The 22,463-nt window shown below is 41.0% G+C and overlaps 1 protein-coding gene across 6 annotated transcripts; it reads left to right on the forward strand.

Annotated features, from left to right (window-relative positions):
- Positions 1-1,979: 1,979 nt before the first annotated feature.
- Positions 1,980-19,727, forward strand: LOC132235092 (zinc finger protein 699). Of its 6 annotated transcripts, none has more exons than XM_059696893.1 (6): positions 1,982-2,602; positions 5,881-5,962; positions 6,851-7,047; positions 12,093-12,203; positions 12,585-12,768; positions 13,119-19,727. In XM_059696893.1, the coding sequence occupies exons 3-6, from the start codon at positions 6,912-6,914 to the stop codon at positions 14,617-14,619; spliced, it is 1,932 nt and encodes a 643-aa protein (XP_059552876.1). In that variant the 5' UTR covers positions 1,982-2,602; positions 5,881-5,962; positions 6,851-6,911; the 3' UTR covers positions 14,620-19,727. The 6 variants fall into 6 exon arrangements, with proteins under 6 accessions (XP_059552877.1, XP_059552876.1, XP_059552875.1 ...); XM_059696892.1 differs by having other exon boundaries at positions 1,983-2,602; positions 6,921-7,047; positions 12,093-12,191; XM_059696889.1 differs by having other exon boundaries at positions 1,984-2,602; positions 6,921-7,047.
- Positions 19,728-22,463: the final 2,736 nt, after the last annotated feature.

Here is a 22,463-nt window from a genome sequence, read left to right on the forward strand (position 1 = left end):
TCCCCCATTCTGACAATGCTTCTGTACCCTTTGAAACCTTACCCTTTGAAGTGTATTATCTCCACCTTGCCTTCGGACAAATTGTGTTAATAAAAGCAAGGGTCCTAGACAAGGAGGCACTCGTCAGTTCCTCTAGCTGAAGGTCCTCTGACCCCCAATGCCTTTCAAAATTATATCTCGTCTCCGGACTCTTTATTAGTCTCTGGATTCCTATGTCATCTACGCGCAGCCCCTTTTCCAGATTCCTGAACCCTTCTTGATGCTGGGACATGAACCCTGGCACATGCAGACATGACAAGCCATGTGGCCTGCAAGCGAAGACGGAGGGGTATCCATAGAAGGGAGATAAGAAAAGGGGAAGTTAGAGCCGCAGAACTTCATTATATAAACTTCTTTCTGTAGGGTTCTCCCAATGACAGTGTGAGAACTTCCATAACTCTAGCTCTTCCCAGGGACCCGCCTGATTATGTTCCCTTAAAGTTCCATTTCGTCTTTATCGATGTCACATTTTGCTGCATACTTAAATGCATCTTACTCCTGTTGGCACCATTGTTGCTCAACTTTCCCCATGGAGATGATGGATACAATCACTGCATAACTACATGCCCTTTTCATTAATTCACTGTTGGTGGTTCAGCTTTTCAATGTAGTTTATTTTTTTTAAAATTTGTCTTTATTGTTCATACTATTACAGATGTCCCTTTGCTTTTTTTCACCATTGACCCCCTCCATCTGGCACTGCCCCTCCCAGGCTTTCACCACACTGTTGTCTATGTCCATGGGCTGTGCATATATGCATGTTTCCCAGTTAATCCCCTCCCTCTACTACCACCACCACCTCCCCAGTCCGGCCTCCCTCTGAAATTCCTCCGTCTGTTCCATGGTTCTATGTCTCTGGATCTATTTTGTTCGTCAGTTTATTTTGTTCATTAGATTCCACTATGAGTGAGATTATGTGATACTTGTCTTTCTCTGACTGGCTTATTTCCTTTAGCATAATACAATGTAGTTGTTAGGGCTGATCAAATAAGTGAATCAATACCCCCTCCCCAGAATCAGGCAGAAGGGATTTTTAGAGCTTTAGCTCCTTCTCCATTCTTTGGTCAAAGAAAAAAACTTTCTGATCTGCTTTACCAAACCCAGTTTTGTTCTGTTGGTACGAGCTACACTGGGTAGAACTGCGATGCTGGGTCCCTGGCCTGCAAGGGGTGGGTGACAGTTTTGGCTGAGAACCGGAAGGAAGTACAAGGGCCTTTTGCGAATGCTTGTGTGTTGTTTTGCCATGTGAACGTGAAAAGGTATTTGGAAAACAGGTGGAAAGGAATACTAGAGGCGGTTGAACAGAGTCCTACTGTGAAGTGTGCTGATTTTAGAGGTAAAAGGCCAGAGCAGCATCAGGGTTGGGGGCCACAGGAAATGTGGGCACACACTACAATTTGTAGACCTTAAGTTTTTTACAAAACGATATCCACTCCCATTTTTAAAAAAGAGGACGGGAGTGTTGCAGAGGCTGGCACAGTCCAATGAAAGGACTGACTGGGGTGGAAGGGAGGTCTCGGGGGTTGGTGTAGGTTTTGTGTCTGTCCCGTTCCCCAGTTCTTGGGAGCCTGGATGGGAGGCCCTACATCGCCTTTAGCTCTCATCTACCTCAGTCCCGCCCCTCGACCTGGCCCCGCCGTAAGCCCCGCCTCTCGGAATATTCAACTAAGTCCCGCCCCACTGAGCTGGTCCCGCCCCTTGACCTGGCCCCGCCCCTCGGCCTGGCCCCACCGTAAGCCCCGCCTCTCGGAATATTCAATTAAGTCCCGCCCCACAGGAGTAGCCAACTAAGTCCGCCTCACTGACCTGGTCCCGCCCCACTGACCTGGCTCCGCCCCACTGACCGGGTCTCGCCCTATTGACTTGGTCCCGCCCCACCGACCTGGTCCCGCCCCACCGACATCCAACCCCAACTCCTGCGCTGATCCGCTCCCAGGACCCAACCATGTCTCTTCTGGGAGGAAATTGGCAGCTCGCCGCTCACAGCTGGAAGCACCACCGCCCCCTCCCCACCCTCCCTGTCCCTCCCGATTTCCCAGCTCCTGAGCCCCCGCCTCTCCCGCTGGGCGCCGCGCAAAATCCGGAAGCAAATGTGTGCTTTTGCGCGTGCGCGCGCGCGCGAGCGGCCGGCCTCGCCTCCCCGCACAGTCCTGGCGGCCTCGGTCCATTTTCACCGGGTCCTCAGCCTCCGCGGCCTCGGTCCGGCCCGCCCCCGGGCCCCAGCGTCGGAAGCGGAGAGCTCGGCCTCGGGGACGCCGGCGATCACAGCGGGGCTGCCGCCGGGACCCCGCGCCCGGACCTCCCCTCGCCGCGCCGTTTCCCGAGCCCGGCCCGCCCCGCTCGCGGCGGGTGTCGCGTCCCCGACTCTCGGAATCGGGAACTCGGGGCTGGGTCCAGCCGGCGGAGGGAGCGGAGGGGATCGGAGAATCACCTTCTCATTGGATTCTCCCCCAAAGCGCCCTGGGCTCTCTCCTAAAGGAACAGCGTCCCGCCATTCGGGTCCCGGGACGGAGCCTCACCTCGTCGTCTCCGCGCTGGTCGGTGGATTCCGGCGGCGAGTGCGGTGAGCGCGGCTGACATTTGCCCCCACCCGTCCCCCGCCTCCCACAAACTTGGTTTGTGATTAATATCTTTATTTTTCATTTCTTTTTTTTAGAAGATATATTTTATTGATTTTTTTTACAGAGAGGAAGGGAGAGGGATAGAGAGCTAGACACATTGATGAGAGAAACATCAATCAGCTGCCCTTAACCTGACCCGCCCGCGGGCGCCGCCACACGTGACCCAGGTGCTGCCAGAGCGAGCGCAGCGGTTCAGGCGCATCGCGGACAACTGAGGGTTAAATACCCAGAACCTCCGCGCCGAATGCCGCTACACATTCCAATCATCTGTAGATTTTTTGAATTTCACACACAGTGTGATCAGCTGTCAGTTTCAGCCTCCCCCCCCCCCCCCAACCCTTGCACCTTGTATTTCTTTACTTTATTGTGGTGCCAGACCTCCCTCCGGTTCAATGTAAAAGAGCATGGAATTTGTAGCCTTTCGTTGTTTCTGACCCCAGAGGGCATTATTCTGCCCTTAAGTGGGGTGTTTACTGGAGGTATTTGTGGATTCCCCCCCCCCCCCCCAGTAAAACGTGTTCCCTTCTAGTTCTGGTGGGTTAAGTTGTTATCACCAATGAACATTAATATAGATCAGTCACTAGTTTATCTAGTAATACAAACTGTGTATGATGTTTTTCTGTTAATGTGGTGAATTCTATTAGTTGATGATTCCATTTTCAACCACATTTTATTCTTAGGATGAAACGAACTTGGTTTGTGATTAATATCTTTATTTTTCATTTCTTTTTTGTAGAAAATATATTTTATTGATTTTTTTACAGAGAGGAAGGGAGAGGGATAGAGAGCTAGACACATTGATGAGAGAAACATCAATCAGCTGCCTCCTGCACACCCCCTACTGGGGATGTGCCCGCAGCCCAGGTACATGCCCTTGACCAGAATCGAACCTGGGACCCTTCAGTCCGCATTCCGACGCTCTAGCCACTGAGCCAAACCGGTTAGGGCTATTGTTCACTTCTTGACTATACTAATATATTATTTACACTAATGTGTATGATATCTTTTTTTTTGGTAGTATTTTTCTGGTCTTGGAAATATCTGAGAAAATAGCCCCTCCCCCCCCCCCCAATGAGATTTTGAATATTTTACTTATTTGTTGAGACTGTTCGTAAAACAATTTGTAACTTTTGTTTCTTACGTAGGTATGTTTTAAATTGGAGATTTTTTTTTCTTTAATGACTGGATATAATCAAGTTCTGTATTTATTTTAAATCATTGATGGAAAATTGTATATCTCTCTTTCTCTCTCTCAAAATTTATTCATTACCTGTATGTTTTCATATCAATTCCCTTAGTTTTTTTGTTATAGTCTCCCTGGTAACATCTGTCATTATGACTCATTCATAACTTCCTTTATCTGTGCTCTGTTGTTTTTAAAATTGCCATGGGTTTGTCGACTTCATTAGTTTTTAAAGGACACATTGCTACCTTTTCTGACTCTGTTTATTAGTTTTTTTAAGCATCATTAATTATGCCTTGTTTTCACTTTTCTTTCTAATTCTTTATGCTATTCTTTTCCCAACCTTATAAGTCAGTAGTTAGCCCATTGATACTGATTTTTTCTCCTCTGAGAATTGATGGTATTTATAAGTATATAAATACTAGTATATATACCACATCAGCTATGGATTCCCATTGTTATCTGAAACAGTTATTTTAATTTTCTGCTTCTATCCTGCCATATGAGTAGTCCTGACTCACTAAAGGTAAGTAAGTGTGCATCTCCTTATCCCTATAATGCACTGCATTTTATATAGCATATACCACCACTTGATATTTTGTTAATTTACTGCCCTTCCTTAAAAAAGTTATGAAGTCCATGTGCTTCAGTATTTTTCTGTTTTGTTCAGTGCTGCATCTCCTGTGATTGCATGTCATAGGACCAGGGGAAATATTACGTAAATAAATATGCAATGAAGGCGCAGGCAGCCTTGCTCAAGACATAGGTCTTAGTCAAGAGAAGGAGCTCACAGATAAAACCTTTGAATGGACGACTTCATTTGTCTACTCTGCACAGTGTGTCCAACAGGGTTCTAGGCCAGGCCCTGGTAATGTTAGGGAATGAGGGCCTCACTAACAACTAGGTTGTAAGGTAGACGTTCAGAAATATACTGATTGGCCATTTGGACTTGAGATAAATAGACCTGCACACACAGCCTGAGAGATCAGGTTTCTAATTGGGTAACATTGAGTGTTGAGTGAGTGGTTAATTGACTCTAAGATTTCTCCCCTATAAATTAGTTGTAATAATACCTGATTTGCAGAGTTTCTATGAAATATAAATAATTTCTTTGCAAAGCTGTGGGCATTTCTTTGCAAAGTCATTCTCACATCATGGTTACTCACATGGACCATATTATTAATATAGTACAAACTGTGGTTGACTATTCAGTTTTTATTGGCTTTAAAATACATACTTGATCCACTGCAGTGGAAGAAACAGTTGTTTTCATTATTTGAAATTTGTGCAACAGCACTGTAGATATTACTATCAGAGATGACACATTGCTAACTTCACCTAAGTATTATATTTCTGCTGCTTCTGTACAGGCAGCATTTAGCATGAGGATTATAGCATGGTAGTCTTCTCTGCTTCCTGTGTGTGAAATTTAGTTGATTCTCTCATAAACCAGGTTTCAGGGATCCTGCAGCCCGTGATGGGAAGGTCCGGTGATCAGGGGCTGAGCAGTAATGCCTGTTAGCTTGCCAAGGGGTGCAGAAGTAAGGAATATTGAGAACGGAGCACCCGGAAGTCTGGTATACAGTATTAGTCAGTGCTTTCTTGGATTTGAGACAGAGTGTAGATTCTTAAGGTTGAAGGTATTGCCTGGAACTTTTTATGCTTTTCATTATTATGGGCAAATTGATTTCAGTATTAGCTAAGCTTTTAGAGTTCAGTTAACTTACTTGCAAAATGGGACTATTAACTGTTTTTTTTTAAAAAAAAGGCCAACAAGAACCAAAGCATAGTTTCTAGCTCCACACAGTGTAAGATTGCTCCACTTTCTTACAAGATCGGCGTGTGTTTGCTTGGGTGTCTTGGGTGTATGCATGTGCATGTGTGGGTATTGTGTGTGTGTGTGTGTGTGTGTGTGTGTGTGTGTGTGTGTGTGTTTTGGGGGGAATGGTAACTCATAATGTGCTGCAGCATCCAAGCTCATGAGTGTGCAAATTGTGGGGAGATCTAAATTATGATGTCTTTTTTCTCCTGCCTCAGTGGTAACTTCTCAATAGTCTGCCTTTCTTCATGAATGGACGAAGAAAGAAGAGCTGCTGAGTTACAGAAAAACATGACACAGGTAGGTAAGAGCTAATAATTCTCCAAAAGAATATTCCCATTTCACCAGTTCATCGGTCTGATTGTTTAGAGCAGGGATTAGCAACCTGTTTCTTTGTTGGGCCACATAGTATGTTAGGCTTTAAAGGCCTGAGTTTCTGTTGGAACTAAATTCTGTCACTGTAGTGTGATAGCAGCCATAGACATCATATAAACATGTTTTATTGTGTTCCAGTAAAACTTTACTTACACAAATAGGTGGTAGGCTGGATTTAGCCCTGGACTAAAGTCCAAGAAAATATGGCCAGCTGGGGGCCTGGGTTGAAAAGTTGTGCTGTCTGCAGGCTTCTGGGCCTCTCGGGTTTATGAAAAAAATGGAAAGCTCCCTTTCTCTCAGTGCATTTTTATTCATTAAAACCTCATCCGGATTTGACCCTTTGTTTCATGTTGTGCTGATTGCTATAGTGGGAGAGAAGGAAGCAGGTGAAATTGTTCCTCACTTAACATTGTTGGTAGGTTCTGCGACTTAAAGCAAAACAATGCATACAGAAACCAGTTTCACCATAGATTGATATAGATGAGTTCTCACAACATCTCATCATTATAACAAAATGAAGTCATTTGAGGACCTGCTGTATTTAATTTTTAGGCCAGTTATCTCATTTTTGTTTTATGCCCTGGACTGGTCTGGATCATTATAAGACTGGAATTGTTTACCATTGAACCATGGAGAGATAAATTGAGTGTTTTTGAAGTTTCATTCAGTCTGGGAGACAGGATTTGATCAGTTAGGAAGGATGTGTGGGGAGAAAGATCTGATGGCTGAGTCCAGGGGTTGATGTTAGGAGACCATAAAATCTTTAGAACTTCTCATGACTGGATTCTCGGTTCCTTTCCCCTGTATTGTCAGCATCATCCATCCTCCTGAACACATTTGGGGAGTTGATATCTTTCTGATCAGAATATGTGGGATGTTTCAGGACTCAGTGGTCTTTGAGGATGTTGCTGTGGACTTCAGCCAGGACGAGTGGGCTTTGCTGGATCGTGCTCAGAGGAGACTCTACAGAGAGGTGATGCTGGAGAACTTCCGGAACCTGGCCTCGCTAGGTAAGAATAGCAGCATTCCTTTATTTAGTTGCTTAGAAAACAAATCTGACAACTCAACCTTATTCCTTATGCTAGGATTTGGGCTGAAGAATTGGAATACATTGGTGAATAAGACAGACATGGTCACTGACCCCAAGGAACCTGTAGTCTAGGGGCTTCACCGTGAAAATAAACATCTGTGTGCTTAACTGACTTTTTATTGTGGTTGAAAGTGTGGGCATGCCTAACTGGTTTGCTCAGTGGATAGAGTGTCGGCCTGCAAACTAAAGGGTCCAGGGTTTGATTCCAGTCAAAGGCACATGCCCAATGGGGGGCGTGCAGGAGGCAACCAATCAATGATTCTCTCATCATTGATGTTTCTATCTCTCTCTCCCTCTCCTTTCCTCTCTGAAATCAATTATATATGTGGCTAATATGCAAAGTGTCCCTCGGGAGTTCAACTGGGAGACTGGGAGTTTGATTGCTTGCTCTCATGTGCGCTGACCATCAGGGGGTGGCATGGAACAAAGGAAGGCCCTGACCAGCAGCTGGAAGGCCCCAACAGCCCCGATCGCTCGCCAGGCCTAGGGATCCTCCCTGTGCATGAATTTTGTGCACCAGGCCTCTAATCCTATATAATAAAGCGGTAATATGCAAATTGACCATCACACCCTTGCACAAGATGGCTGCCCCCATGTGGTCACAAGATGGCCACCCCCAGGTGGTCACAAGATGACCACCACAAGATGGCCGGCAGGGGAGGGCAGTTGTGGGGGTACCAGGCCAGCAGGGGAGGGCAGTTAGGGGTGACCGCACCAGCAGGGGAGTGCAGTTGGGGGCAACCAGGCCTGCAGGGGAAGGCAGTTGGGGGTGACCAGGCCTGCAGGGGAGTGCAGTTGGGGGCGACCAGGCCTGCAGGGGAGTGCAGCTGGGGGTGACCAGGCCTGCAGGGGAGTGCAGTTGGGGGCGACCAGGCCTGCAGGGGAGTGCAGTTGGGGGCGACCGGGCCTGCAGGGGAGGGCAGTTGGGGGGGGGACTGGGCCTGCAGGGGAGGGCAGTTGGGGGCAACTGGGCCAGCAGGGGAGGGCAGTTGGGGGCAATCGGGCTGGCAGGGGAGCAGTTAGGTGTTGATCAGGCTGGCAGGGGAGTGGTTAGGGGGTGATCAGGCTGGCAGGCAGGTGAGCAGTTGGGAGCCAACAGCCCTGGATTGTGAGATCAGGCCTAAACCGGCAGTTGGATATCCCCCGAGGGGTCCCAGATTGGAGAGGGTGTAGGCTGGGCTGAGGGTATATGGTTTGGACAAACATATACCCCTCCCCCAGTGCATGAATTTCGTGCACCAGGCCTCTAATATATTAATATATATATATATATATATATATATATATATATATATATATATATATATATATATATATACACACACACACACATACATACATACTAGGGGCCCGGTGCACGAAATTTGTGCACTGGGTGTGTGTGTGGGGGGAGTGTCCCTCAGCCCAGCCTGCCCCCTCTCACATACTGGGAGCCCTCAGGCGTTGACCCCTATCACCCTCCAATCGCAGGATCGGCCCCTTGCCCAGGCCTGATGCCTCTGGCCTAGGCGTCCGGCCCGGGCAGTGGGGACCCGCAGCTGCAGCGGCCCCACGATCGTGGGCTTCGCTTTAGGCCCAGGCAAGGGACCCCTAGCTCCCGGGACTGCCAGCTTCAACCGTGCCCAGCTCCCATCGCTGGCTCCACCCCTACTTCCTGCTATCACTGGCCAGGGTGGAAAAGGCACCTGATTCTCCGATCATGGCTGGGGGGCAGGGCAAAGGTGGCCCCAGGGCCGCCTTTGCCCTGCCCCCCAGCTCTTAGCTCCCCCCTGGGTTTCCGATCACTGTCAGTGGCAGGGGGCTTCTTCCTGCTTTCCCTCTCGCCTCCCTGCATTGTGCCTACATATGCAAATTAACCGCCATCTTGTTGGCAGTTAACTGCCAACCTTAGTTGGCAGTTAACTGCCACTCTTAGTTGGCAGTTAACTGCCAATCTTAGTTGGCAGTTAATTTGCATATAGCTCTGATTAGCCAATGAAAAGGGTATCGTCGTACGCCAATTACCATTTTTCTGTTTTATTAGTGTAGATATTTGAGGGGTCTCTTAGGGACCCAGGGAGATTTGTGGTTTGGGACCTTTTGAGAATTTGCTGCCATCAATGCCCTTTTCTAAAAGACCACCAGCAACATACCTAACGTTAAACAAGTTGGGTTAATTACTCAGTGCAGCAAGGGAGAATACATGACATAAGGAGCTGTGGGATGTCATAGTAAGAGGGTTTTAGAAAGTACATATGATAGGATTTGAACTTTGAGTGATTTGGGGATGGGTCTATGCAAGCAGGCTGTATTAGTTTACTGGGCCTTTTGTAACAAAATACTACAAACTGGATGACTAAAAACAAAAGAAACCTATTCTTTCACATTTCTGGATCTGGAGGTCCAAAATCAAGGTGTCTTGCTCCTTCTGAAAGCTTTTTGGAAAAAATCCTGCCTGTCTCTTCCTGGCTTCTGGTGGTGGTGAGAAATAAATCCTTGGTGTTCTTGACTTGAAGATACATTTCTCTAATCTCTGCCTCTGTCTTCTCTCTGTCTCTAAGTCCCTCCCTTTGTATAAGGACACTAGTTATTTGATTTAGGGCCCACCCTACTCCAGTATAATTTCAGCTTAACGTGATTATATCTGCAATGACCCTATTTCCAAATAAGGAAGCATTCTGAGGTTCAGCACATGAATTAAAAAACAAACAAAATCCAAACATTTATTTATTTTTAGAGCAGTTTTAGGCTTACAGCAAAATTGAACAGAAGGTATAGAGATTTCCCATATACCCCTTACCCTTACACATGCACAACATCCCCCATCAGAGTGGGTTATTTGTTACAATTGATGAACCGGCATTGACATATCCTCATCACCTGAGTCCATAGTTTACATCAGGCTTCACTCTTGGTGTTGTACCTTCTATGGTTTGGACAAACATATAATGACATACCCACTGTCATAATATCATACAGAGTAGTTTTACTGGCCTAAATCCTCTGTGCCCCATCAATTCATCCCTCCTTCCCTTTTAAACCCTGGCAAGTATGGATGTTTTTACTATGTCCATAGTTTTTTCTTTTTGAGAAGGTCATGTATTTGGAATTATACAGTTTGTGTATGTAGCATTTTCACATTGGCTTTTTTCAGTTAGTTACATGCATTTAAAGTTCTTTTATGTCTTGACAGTTTATTTCTTCTTAGCACTGAATATAATATTCCATTGTCTTGATGTACCACCATCTATTTATCCATTCACCTACAGAAGGGCATCTTTACTGCTTCCAACTTTTGGCAATTATGAATAAAGCTTCTGTAAATGTGTGTGCAAGTTTTGTTTGCACATGTTTTCAACTCATTTGGGTAAATTCAAAAGAGCAGGATTGTCTGTTCTATGGGAATGTTATGTTTAGTTTTATTAAAAAACCCCAGCCTGTCTTCCAAGGTGGCTGCACCATATTGCATTCTCACCAGCAATGAATGAGAATTCCTGATGCTCCCCATCCTAATCATCATTTGGTGTTGTCAGTGTTCCAGATTTTGGCCATTCTCATAGGTGTATGGTGGTATCTCATTGCTTTTTTTTTTTTTTTTAACTATTTTTTAAAAGAATATATTGTTATTGATTTCAGAGAGGAAGGAAAAGGGAGAGAGAGAAATAGAAACATCAATGATGAGAGAGTATCATTGATCGGCTGCCTCCTGCATGCCCCCTACTGGAGATTGAGCCTACAACCTGGGTATGTGCCCTTACCAATTCTTCCTTTTGTAGATGATGCCTTTGGTATTGTATCTAGCAAGTCATTGCCAAGCCCTAGGTCATCTAGATTTTTCTCCTATTATCTTTTAAGAGTTTTATAGTTTTACATTGTAAATTTAGGTCTGTAAAATCAAATTTTGTGAAGATTATAAGGTTTGTGTCTAGATTCCTTTTTTGGATGTTAATATCTAGTTCTAGTCTTTGTTAAAAAGAATATTTTTTTTCTCCATTGTATTGCCTTTGTTCCTTTTTTAAAAAATGAGTTGACTATTTTTATGGACCTATTTTTGAACTCTATTCTGTTTCATTAATCTATTTAGACATGGATTAAAAATAATTTTTTTTTTGGTTAATTTTCACATGAGGATATTTTTTTCATTGCTTTTTTTCAGAGAGAGTGGAAGGACGGAAGGAAGTGGGAGAGAGATAGATAGAGACTGAGAGAGAGAGCGAGTGAGAGAGAGCGCAGAGACAGGGTGGGAAGCTGCGAGAGTGGAAAAGACTCAGAGACAGAGAGAGAGAGAGAGAGAGAGAGAGGGGAGAGAGAGAGAATGAGAATGTAAGAGAGACACATTGACTGGTTGCTTCCCATATGGGGTGGGGAGAAAACTTGAAACCCAGGTACGTGCCCTTGACCAGGAATTGAACCCATGACCCTTTGATGCGTGGGCTGATGTTCCAACTGCTGAGCCACACTGGCCAGGGCTGGATATGGATTTTGGGTGGACACTGTTCAACCCACTTGGATTGAACTCACTTGGGTAGATTGGATGCTAATAGAAAGTGGGGGAAATTCTATTATTGGGTATTTTGTTGGTGGCATAGTGCCTGTCCTTAGACTAAATTTTTTCCTGTCCTTAGACTAAATTTTAAAATGGTCTTATTTCATTTTACAATGGTATCAGAGTAACCTTGTCTAAGATTGGTATTCTGTGAGATTATCTGTGTTCAGCAGGAGAACAAAATGTCCTGGCTGTAAGTATCAGACCAACTTCTAGTAATACTGAGGATTAGATATGAAAGATCAGTTCTAGACATCAGAAGCTATGTTACAACTCCTCCTCCCCTTAAAAATTTTTTTGGACAAACATTTTGTTGCAATTAAATTCACACTTGCCCCATCTTTATAGTATCAGAAGACCAACGTTTTGCTTTGTCTCATGGAAATGTTTATGGTTCCTCATTGTTTTCTTTCATATGATATGCCTTTCTGCATCAATAGGGTATCCACTACATACACCCTGTCTGATCTTCCAGTGGAAACAAGAGGAGGACCTGGAGATAACAAAGAGAGGGACTATCCATGGGGAGCACCAGGAAGGCAAGAATTCTTGTGAGAATTTGCCCTGGTTGGGGGATATTACATTTGGAAACATAAAATAAAAGCAAAATGAAACTTTTGTCTGAGAGGCAGATTTTTCACAGATACCATTGATTACTGTTATGACATTTTATTAGTCCTCTCACACTTTCTTTGTTTTTGGAAAAGACTTTCCTCTTTGTAAGTTAGTATTTGGTCATGTACATTTTATCCAGTTCCTTTTTGTTTTATTCTAATAATACCCTGTTCATGTTACCATCAGTGTCAATCTTCATGGAATTATTTCTTAGTCAGTTGTTTAACATATTGACCCTTGTGCTTATTACCAAAGTCTTGAAACAGCCTTAGTGCCAAAAGCCCTTTGCTCATAGGTACCTTTACCTTTTGTTTCAGGTTTGGAGACTCAACTTAAAAGTAATGAATCAGTCACTTCGCAAGATAGTTATGGAGAAAAAGCATCCAATCAACAGAGAAAAGAAAAATTGAAAAAGGATGATTCCTGGTCATCCATTTTATACAAAAACTGGGAATACCATTGCATTGGTTATAAAAACAAAAACCCCAAGAGACATTTGAGGTGAGTGCCATTCATATAAAAGAAAGTGGTACCTCAGAAGAGAATCTTAAAATTTCATGACATTTAAAAACCATGTACATAAAACTTGGTCAGAAATTGTGATTGCAGAAAGAATTTTCACAAGATATCCCCCCCCCCCCCCCAAATGAGACAGATCTTCAACGTTTGACAGTTGTAAGCAATTATGAGAAAAATCCGATTAGTGAAAAATTCAGTGATAAATATTTGCTATTGTAGAGCCCTTTGTGAGAACTTTCATCTTATAACTTGACAGGCCAAAAAAACACACATAGTCACTGAAAATGGTAAAAATGTATTTATTACTAATAATGTGCTTTTATTTTTGAAAGAAGTAATGTGGTGGAGGACATCTATGAACGTAACGAAGAAAATCAATCTGGACAAACCTTCAGCCAAATTTCAAATCTTAGTATGCCCAAAAGAATTACTGAGATAAAATCCTATGAATGCCATGAATGTAAAAAGGTCTTCACGGATCATTTATCCCTTAAGAATCACATTGGCTCTCACACTGGAAGCAAACCCTATCAGTGTAAGGAATGTGGGAAAGCTTTCCATTTTCTCGCTTGTTTCAAGAAGCATATGAAAACTCCCACAGAAGAGAAACCCTATGAATGTAAGGAGTGTACCAAAGCCTTCGGCTGTTCTTCATTCTTTAGGGCACATATGAAGATTCACACTGGAAAGACAAACTATGAATGTGAGGAATGTGGAAAAAACTTTAGCTGTTCTTCATCCCTCACAGAACACAAAAGAATCCATAGTGGAGATAAGCCTTATGAATGTAAGGAATGTGGGAAGGCCTTTAGTTGCTCCTCCTCACTCTCCAAACACAAAAGAATCCATAGTGGAGATAAGCCATATGAATGTAAGGAATGTGGGAAGGCCTTTAGTTCTTCCTCTCACCTTATAATACATATAAGAATTCATACTGGAGAGAAGCCTTACGAATGTAAAGAGTGTGGAAAGGCCTTCAGTGAATCCTCAAAACTCACTGTACATGTCAGAACACATACAGGAGAGAAACCCTATAAATGTAAGGAATGTGGGAAGGCCTACAATTGTCCCTCCTCCTTAAGTATCCACATGAGAAAACATACTGGAGAGAAACCCTATGAATGCCTGGAATGTGGAAAAGCCTTCTATCTTCTAACGTCTCTGAATACCCATGTGAAAAATCAAAGTAGAGAGAAACCTTATGAATGTAAGGAATGTGGAAAAGCCTTTAGTTGTCCCTCATCCTTTAGAGCACATGTGAGAGATCACATAGGAAAGATACAATACGAATGTAAGGAATGTGGGAAGGTTTTTAGTCGTTCCTCATCCCTCACAGAACACTTGAGAACTCACAGTGGAGAGAAGCCTTATGAATGTAAGGAATGTGGGAAAGCCTTTATTAGTTCCTCCCACCTTACAGTACATGTAAGAACTCATACTGGAGAGAAACCTTATGAATGTAAGAAATGTGGAAAAGCCTTTATTTATCCTTCAGCTCTTAGGATTCATATGAGAACGCACACTGGGGAGAAACCCTATGAATGTAAGGAATGTGGGAAAGCCTTTCGTCATTCTTCATACCTAACTGTACATGCCAGAATGCACACTGGAGAGAAACCATTTGAGTGTCTAGAATGTGGGAAAGCCTTCAGTTGTCCCTCATCCTTTCGAAGACATGTAAGAAGCCACACTGGAGAGAAACCATATGAATGTAAGGAATGTGGGAAAGCCTTTGTTTGCCCTGCCTACTTTCGAAGGCATGTAAAAACTCACACTAGAGAAAACATAAATGTAAGCAGTATGGGAATGTCTTCAAAGCTTTTCAAATCTTAGGCAACATGTGAGATCTCACACTGTGGAGACATCCTCTTACTAAGAAAGGAAATTGTCGCTCATCTTTATGAAGTCTTGAGAATTACAACTGAGTGAAACCCTTTGTATGTAAACCATGTGGTAACACCTTCGTGAATATCACATTTTATTCATCAAAATTCATAAGAAATAAGTCTATAAGAAAATTTATACTAGAAGCAAAGATCAGTGTCTTACCCTTAATGTGGAATGTTGGCTCAATGATTTCTGGTTTTTAGTTACGTAATTTAAAAAAAAATTAAATTATTTATTGATTTTAGAGAGAGGAAGGAACAGGGAAATATTGATAAGAGAGAGAGATCAATTTGTTGTTTTATTTATTTATGTATCCATTAGTTGATTCTTGTAGGTACCCTAACGGGATTGAACCCACAACCTTGAGGTATCAGGACAGTGTTCTAACCAGCTGAGCTACCTGGTCAGGGTTCTGGTTTTAATTTTCTGAAATGAATATTTAGGGTGATAAATTTCCCTCCAATACCTTTTAGCTCTAATATGTTTTATTCTGAGGTGCTTTTATTTTGGTTCAGATGTAAATGTTATTTCCATTACTAAGTCTTAAAGTGTATTTTTTCACATGCAGGCAAAAGTGGTCCTTTTTTAAAAAAAAAATTAGTTTCTGATAAACTCTCATTGCTCTCTAAGTGTGCAGTGGTTATGGTATGGACTCTTGTATTTGTAATTTCTTTTGTAACTTTCTTTTGTAATTGGTAATTTCATTTTGATCTAGTACAACAGATACTGCAAATTGCCTACTCAATATTTTCCCCCTTTTTACTAAGAAGTTACTGTTTTTGAAGTTATCAGTTTTTACTACTCAAAGCTTTTTCTGTCTAATAAGTAATTTCAGCAGAAATTAATAAGTGTGAAGGTCTTGAAAGAAGTGTCTCATCTGATATGTAGTTTTTGTGTTTTGTTCTTTGGCCTTGCTCATGGCTGGGAATTGGACCCAATGTTTTCAGAGTAAAAAGATCTTGTGACAAGAAAACTGGAAGTAAAGCTGGTTGGGCTGGCCTCTGTGTGTTCATTTGGGCATGGCTGGGACTTCACTTCCCAGAATCACTTCCTTATGCAGTTCCAGGTTAGAGTTGTCGAAAATAGTTTGTTTGATCATTAGAAGGCAGAGGATAGAATCCCTTATTTTTAGTTTAGTGGGACCATGAGACAGGGAGACAGATGCATAAGTGCCTGTGGGCTCTAATTTCCAGTTATTTTCCTAATTATTGGTCTTACCAATCCATATTGGTTCAAATGCAATAGTAAGTGCTTAAGTTTCCTTACAAGCAGTAGTTCTACGAACATCTCTGTAAGTTTCTCTATCATGGCTGTATATAGTCTCTTAGATTTTTTGGCAAGTTTTAGCATTATCATTTTGCTGATTTATTACAGTCCCCCAATTGGCACATCAATTGATTATATAGAGTTGGCCCCAGTTTGGAGCAGCACTGTTATCTCTATAGTCCAGTCCCATTATGTCAGTCTGCCCAAAGGGGAAGATACGTCTATGTAAGTTCATTGTGATCGCAAAACAAGAAGAGCAACCACAATTTTGACTTTTATTACAATTTATTAGGATTGCTTATTTTTGATCTCTATAAATATGTTAAAATGCAATATGTATAGTTATGTGTTTGGCTTTTCTCAACATAATGTCTCTTTGCCTTTTAATTGTTCTTTTGGCAGACTTACCCTTATTTCTCTTGGTAAATGCTTTGTACGTGAAAATAAGATTAGTAAATCAAAGGGTAGACTTCATGTTTAGTTTAGTAGGTATTCCGCTTTTTCAAATATGTTTATTCCACTTATAATTGTAAAATCAATGCATGAAAATTCCAATTGTTCCAAATATCTGGCCAGCACTTTCTAATTTTAGCCATTGAATGAAAGATACGGTAACATATTTTTTTCTTTCTTTTTAAAATTGTTGACAATATTACAGATGTCCTCCATTCCCCCCACCTGCCCCGGTTTACCCACTTCCATCCAGCCCCCACTGCCCTCCCTCTGGCCATCGCCACACTGTTCTGTGTCTATAGGTTATGCATATATATTCTTTCATCCAGTCCCCCTACCTGTTCCCTCTGACAGCTGTCAGTTTGTTCCATGTATCCATGCCTCTGGTTCTATTTTGTTCATCAGTTTATTTTGTTCATTAGATTCCACATATAAGTGAGATCATATGGTATTTGTCTTTCTCTGTCTGGCTTATTTCACTTAGAATAATAATCTCCAGGTCCATCCATGCTATTGCAAAAAGTAAGAGTTTTCTCTTTTTTACGGCTACATAGTATGCCATTGTGTAAATGTAACAGCTTTTAAGAAAAGATTTTTAAAAATTGATTTGTAGAGAGAGGAAGGGAGAGGGAAAAAGAGAAAGAAACATCAATGTGAGAGAGAAACATGAATCAACTGCCTCCTGCACATGCCCCCCGCCCCCTTCACCATCAAGGATGGTGCCTACAACCTGGGCATGTGTCCTGACTAGGAATCGAACTGGCAACCCTTTGGTGCATGAGTTGATGTCCAACCAACTGAGCCAAACTGGTCAGGGTTACCACAGCTTTTTTATCCACTCCTGATGGGCACTTTCCAGACCTTGGCTATTGTAAATAACACTGCTGTGAACATAGGGGTGCATATGTCTTTTCTGATTGATGTTTTGAGATTCTTAGGATATATTCCCAGAAGTGGGATCACTGGGTCAAAAGGCAGTTCTATTTTTAATTTTTTGAGGAAACTCTATACTGTTTCCCACAGTGGCTGTACCAGTCTGCATTCCCACTAGCAGTGTACCAGGTTTTCCTTTTCTCCACATCCTCACCAGAACTAGTTGTTTGTTGAAGTGTCCATTCAGGTTCTTTGCCCATTTTTTAATCAAATTGTTTGTCTTCTTGGTGTTGAGTTCTATAAGTTCTTTATAGATATTGGAAATTAACCCTTTATCAGATGTATTATTGGCAAATATGTTCTACCATACAGTGGGTTCCCTTTTTATTTTGTTGATAGTTTCTTTTGCTGTGCTGAAGCTTTTTAGTTTGATGTAGTCCCATTTGTTTATATTTTCCTTTGTTTCTCTTGTCCTAATAGATGTACAGGTGAAAGTACTGCTATTATGAATTGTCTGAAATTTTACTGCCTATGTTCTTCTAGGATTTTTATGGTTTTGCAACTTACTTTTAAGTTTTCTATCCACTTTGAATTTATTCTTGTATATGGTGTAAGTTGGTAGCCTAGTTTCATTTTTTTTTTTTTGCATATACCTGTCCAATTTTCCCAGCACCATTTATGGAAGAGACTGTCTTTACTCCATTGTATGTTCTTGCCTCCCTTGTCAAATATGAATTAACCATTGAGATGTGGGTTGATTTCTGGGCTCTGTTCTGTTCCATTGGTCTGTATGCCTGTCCTTGTGCCAGTAGCAGGCTGTTTTGATGACAGTGGCCTTGTAGTATAATATTTGGTGTTGTGATCCCTCCAGCTTTGTTCTTTCTTAAGAATGCTGATGTTATTTGGGGCCTTTTTTTGGTTCCATGTACATTTTTGAAATATTTGTTCTAAGTCTGTGAAATATGAGTTGGTATTTTAATAGGAATTGCATTGAATCTACAGATTGCTTTGGTAGTATGGACATTTTAATGATGTTAATTCTTCCAGTCCATGTACAAGTTTTTTTTTCTCCTTGGTTAAGTTTATTTCTGGGTACCTTACATTTTTTGTTGCAATATTAAATGGGATTGTTTTCTTACTTTCTCATTCTGATAGTTCATTATCTGTAATAATAAAAGGGTAATATGCTAATTAGACTGGACGTCCGGAAGCTGCGGCTGGAGTGAAGCCCGGGTTTCGGGTGCCTCCTGCTGGCTATAGGGAAGCCGCCCGGGTCCCGGGTTCTGGAGGGAAGCCGGTGCTGGTAGCAGGGAGAAGGAAGGCCTACTCTGGCACGAATTTTTGTGCATTGGGCCTCCAGTTGCTGTATAAAAAGGCTACTGTCCAGGTGGCTCAGTTGGTTGGAATATCGTCCCATACACCAAAAGATATGTGTTCGATTCCTGGTCAGGGCACATGCCTAGGTTGTGGGTTCGATCCCCCTTTCGGGCACATATGGTAGGCAATTGATCGATGTTTCTCTCACATCAATATTTCTCTTTCTTCCCTTCCTCTCTCTCTAAAATCAATAAATGATTGGGTGAAGATTAAAATAAAATAAAAATGTTACCAATTTCTGAATATTAATTTTGTATCCTGCTACTATGCTGCATTCATTTATTAGATCTAGTAGTTTTTTGGTGGAATCTTTAAGATTTTCTATGTACACTATCATGTCATCTGCAAATAATGACAGTTTTACTTCCTCCTTTCCAATTTGGATGTCTTCTTGTCTGATTGTTGTGCCTAGGACTTCCAATACTATGTTGAATAAGAGTGGTAAAAGCAGACATCCCTGTCTTGTTCCTGATATTAAGGGAAATGCTTTTAGATTTTGCCCACTGAGTATGATGGCTCTAGGTTTTTCATATATGACTTTTACTATGTTGAAGTATGATTCCTCTGTTGCCACTTTGCTGAGGATTTTTATCATAAATGGGTGGTGGTTTTTTGTTTTGGTTGTAATTTGTATTGACATGTAATGATATTGAATACTTTTTTATGTGCTTGTTGGCTCTTCAGATATTTTTAATGAGGGCATCTGTTGAAGCATTTACCCATTTTTTTTTTTTATTTGTAGGTTTTCTTTCTGGTTACTTGTCCTTTATTGTATGTGTGTCTATCTCTATAGTTACATATATACTAGTATACATGCCATATATTATATATATGTTATAATATGTATATTATATATACACATATTGCAGGAAACTTTTTGTAGTCTCTGGTTTGTGTCTTCACTCTTTTCATATTTGTTAGCTATAAAGGGAATCTGTTGGTTTGATTACTGGAAAGTCCTTGGGTATAACTGGTTTCAGGCATGGCTAGATCCTGGGGCTAAAAAAATTATCTGGATGAATTTTGGTTCAGTATCTTGCTGTACATCTTCCTGTATTCGCTATTTTTCTTGTCATGCTGTCTCTCTTCATAGTGGTCCCCAGAAGATTCAAGCTGCTTTCTTTCCAGGTTGGATTCTCAGGGAGAAGAGAGTGATAGTCCTTTGGGACAATTTCAGTATGATTACTACAATTGAAACTTATTGTCTCACTTGCCTACTGTTATCCAATGGAATGTAAAACTCCAATTTGTTTAGACTGGCTCCTACACTCATCCAGAAGCCAGAGTAGAGTCTATACTTGCCTTCTCTAGTCATCATTTGTTTCTATATTAATTTTAGAACTTCCTTATCAATTTTACAAATAAAACTGGGACCATGCTTGGAATTGAATTGATTTTATAGAATAACCTGAATGATTTTATGGAATAACCTGAATGAAATCAACAGCTTTATAATAGTAAGTCTTACAAATAATAAATGTAATATAATTGTCCATTTACCTGGGTCATCTTTAAATTCTTTTAACTGTGTTTTGTAGTTTTAATTGAAGAGGTATTGAATACATTTATTTAATTTATTTCTAGGTATGTAGTATGTTTTGCTTTGTAAATATTTTTATTTATTTTCTTTTTTGATTTTTCAGGCTAGCACATAGAATTGCAATTTCTTTTTGTACATTGATCTTTTATCCTGTGACATTTATAAATTTAATTATTTATTCAAGTATTTATGGCTTATTTTAGATTTTCTGTGTATACAATCCTGTCAATAACAATAAAAAATTTTAAACTTTATCTTTTATTTTTCTTGCCTCACTGCTTTACAGTGATGAATAGATATGATGTAAACAAACATCTTTGCCTTGTTCTGATCTTAGGGGACAGTGTTCCATATTTCACCATTAGGCATAATAACAGCTCTTGAATTTTTCATAGTTAATGGCATCTTTTCTGCAAGCACTATCTTTTCAACCATCCATATCATATGGGCTCTCTATGTTATGGAAGGAGTGTTAAAAGGAAGGAGAAAATCCAGTCAATAAAATACGAGAGACCAAGATTGCCTGTATCTTTGAGTGAAAACATAGAGTACATTGTTATTATTATATACATATTGATTGATAGTTTGATGTGGCCAAAATAGCTATGGTTTATTGAGTGATTACCATGTCAGACACTATTTGAAGCACTTTATAGCTATAATGGATTACTCTTCACAAAAAAACATTGAGATAGATGCTGTCATGATCTACATTTTACAGATGAAGAAAAAGAGGCAGAGAAACAGCTTTCCCAAGGTCTCATAGCTTGTGAGTAGCTAAATCTGCGTGCCTTCAGAATTCACATTTTACCCACTACATATTATTAAAAAGAGTAATTTGTGGAAATAGTATCTGTTGCACAGCAATAAATGCTGACATTCTTTAGTTTCAATATTAAAGTACAACGTCTGAACAGTAATTTGTAATAGTTAACATTTAAAAAAATTTACCATGTGCCACATACTCATGGATCCTCTTAGTTATGTACTTTTTTTTTAACACAAAAACTTAAACTTTAGCTCTGGCTGGTGAAGCTCAGTTGGTTGGAGCGTCATCACACACTGAAAGTGTCACGGGTTTGATTCCCCATCATGGCACATGCCTGGGTTGTGGGTTCAGTCCCCAATTGAGGTGTATGTGAGAGGCAACCAATCAATGTTTCTCTTTCTCTCCCTTTCTCCAAAATCAATAAGTATATCCTTGGGTAAGGATTTTTAAAAAATTAATTGCAAAATTTAATTTTACAAATTGACTGCTTCTGATTTCCAGGTGAATGTCCTCCTTCAGTAATCCTCTCATTTTGTTCTTTCACCCCCCTTGTTTTGATTTTTTATTGTGGCAAAAAATGAAACAAAACTCACCCTCCCCCAAACGTTCAAGTGTACAGTACAGTGTCAATCATGTACACATTGTTGTGCAACAGATCCCCAGACTTCCCCATCCCCGTCCTTCGTGACTGAAACTATACCCAACCAACAACAACTCCCCACCACCCCTTCCTCTCAGCCTCTGGTAACCATCATTCTGCTTTCTGTTTCTATGAGTTTAACTACTGTAGATGCCTCATGTAAGTGGAATCATACAGTATTTGTCTATTTTGTGACTTATTTTACTTAGCATAATTTTATGAAGATTCAATTCATGTATAGGAATTCAATTTCCTGTTTTAAGGCTCACTAATATTTCATTCCTGTATACACCACATTTTTTTTTATCCATTCATCTGTGAATGGATACTTAGGTTGCTTTCACCTTTTGGCTATTGTGAATAATGCTGCAATAAATATGAGTATGCAAATATCTCTTCTCTGAGCCTCAGATTTTTAATAGCAGATTTGGATGAACTTCACTTACCTTCCAAATAGGATTGCCAGATTTAGCAGGAAAAAAACAACAAAACATGCCCAAATTGGAATTTCAGAAAACAATGCATTTGGGACATACTTGTACCAAACAATTCTTCGTTGTTTATCGGAAATTCAGTTTTCAATGGGCATCCTGTATTTTATCTGGCAAATCTACTTCTAAGGTCACTATGGAGATTAGACATAATGTGATAAAATCTATCAGTCATATGTTTACCTCAAATGTGGTATCTATTTTTATAACTTCTATATGTTTCCATTTAAAATGAGAATCCCAGGAATTCAAAATTAATTTGATATTGCTATCTTTACAATCCTGGACAAGTTCAAGCTGTGATCCTGAGCCTTTCACCTAACTTCTAAGTTTATTACAAAGTATGATTTTTGGGTTAAGATTAGGGTGCCACCTTGTTTT

The sequence above is a fragment of the Myotis daubentonii genome, chromosome 5 (assembly GCF_963259705.1).
Source record: "Myotis daubentonii chromosome 5, mMyoDau2.1, whole genome shotgun sequence".
Classification (NCBI taxonomy): domain Eukaryota; kingdom Metazoa; phylum Chordata; class Mammalia; order Chiroptera; family Vespertilionidae; genus Myotis; species Myotis daubentonii.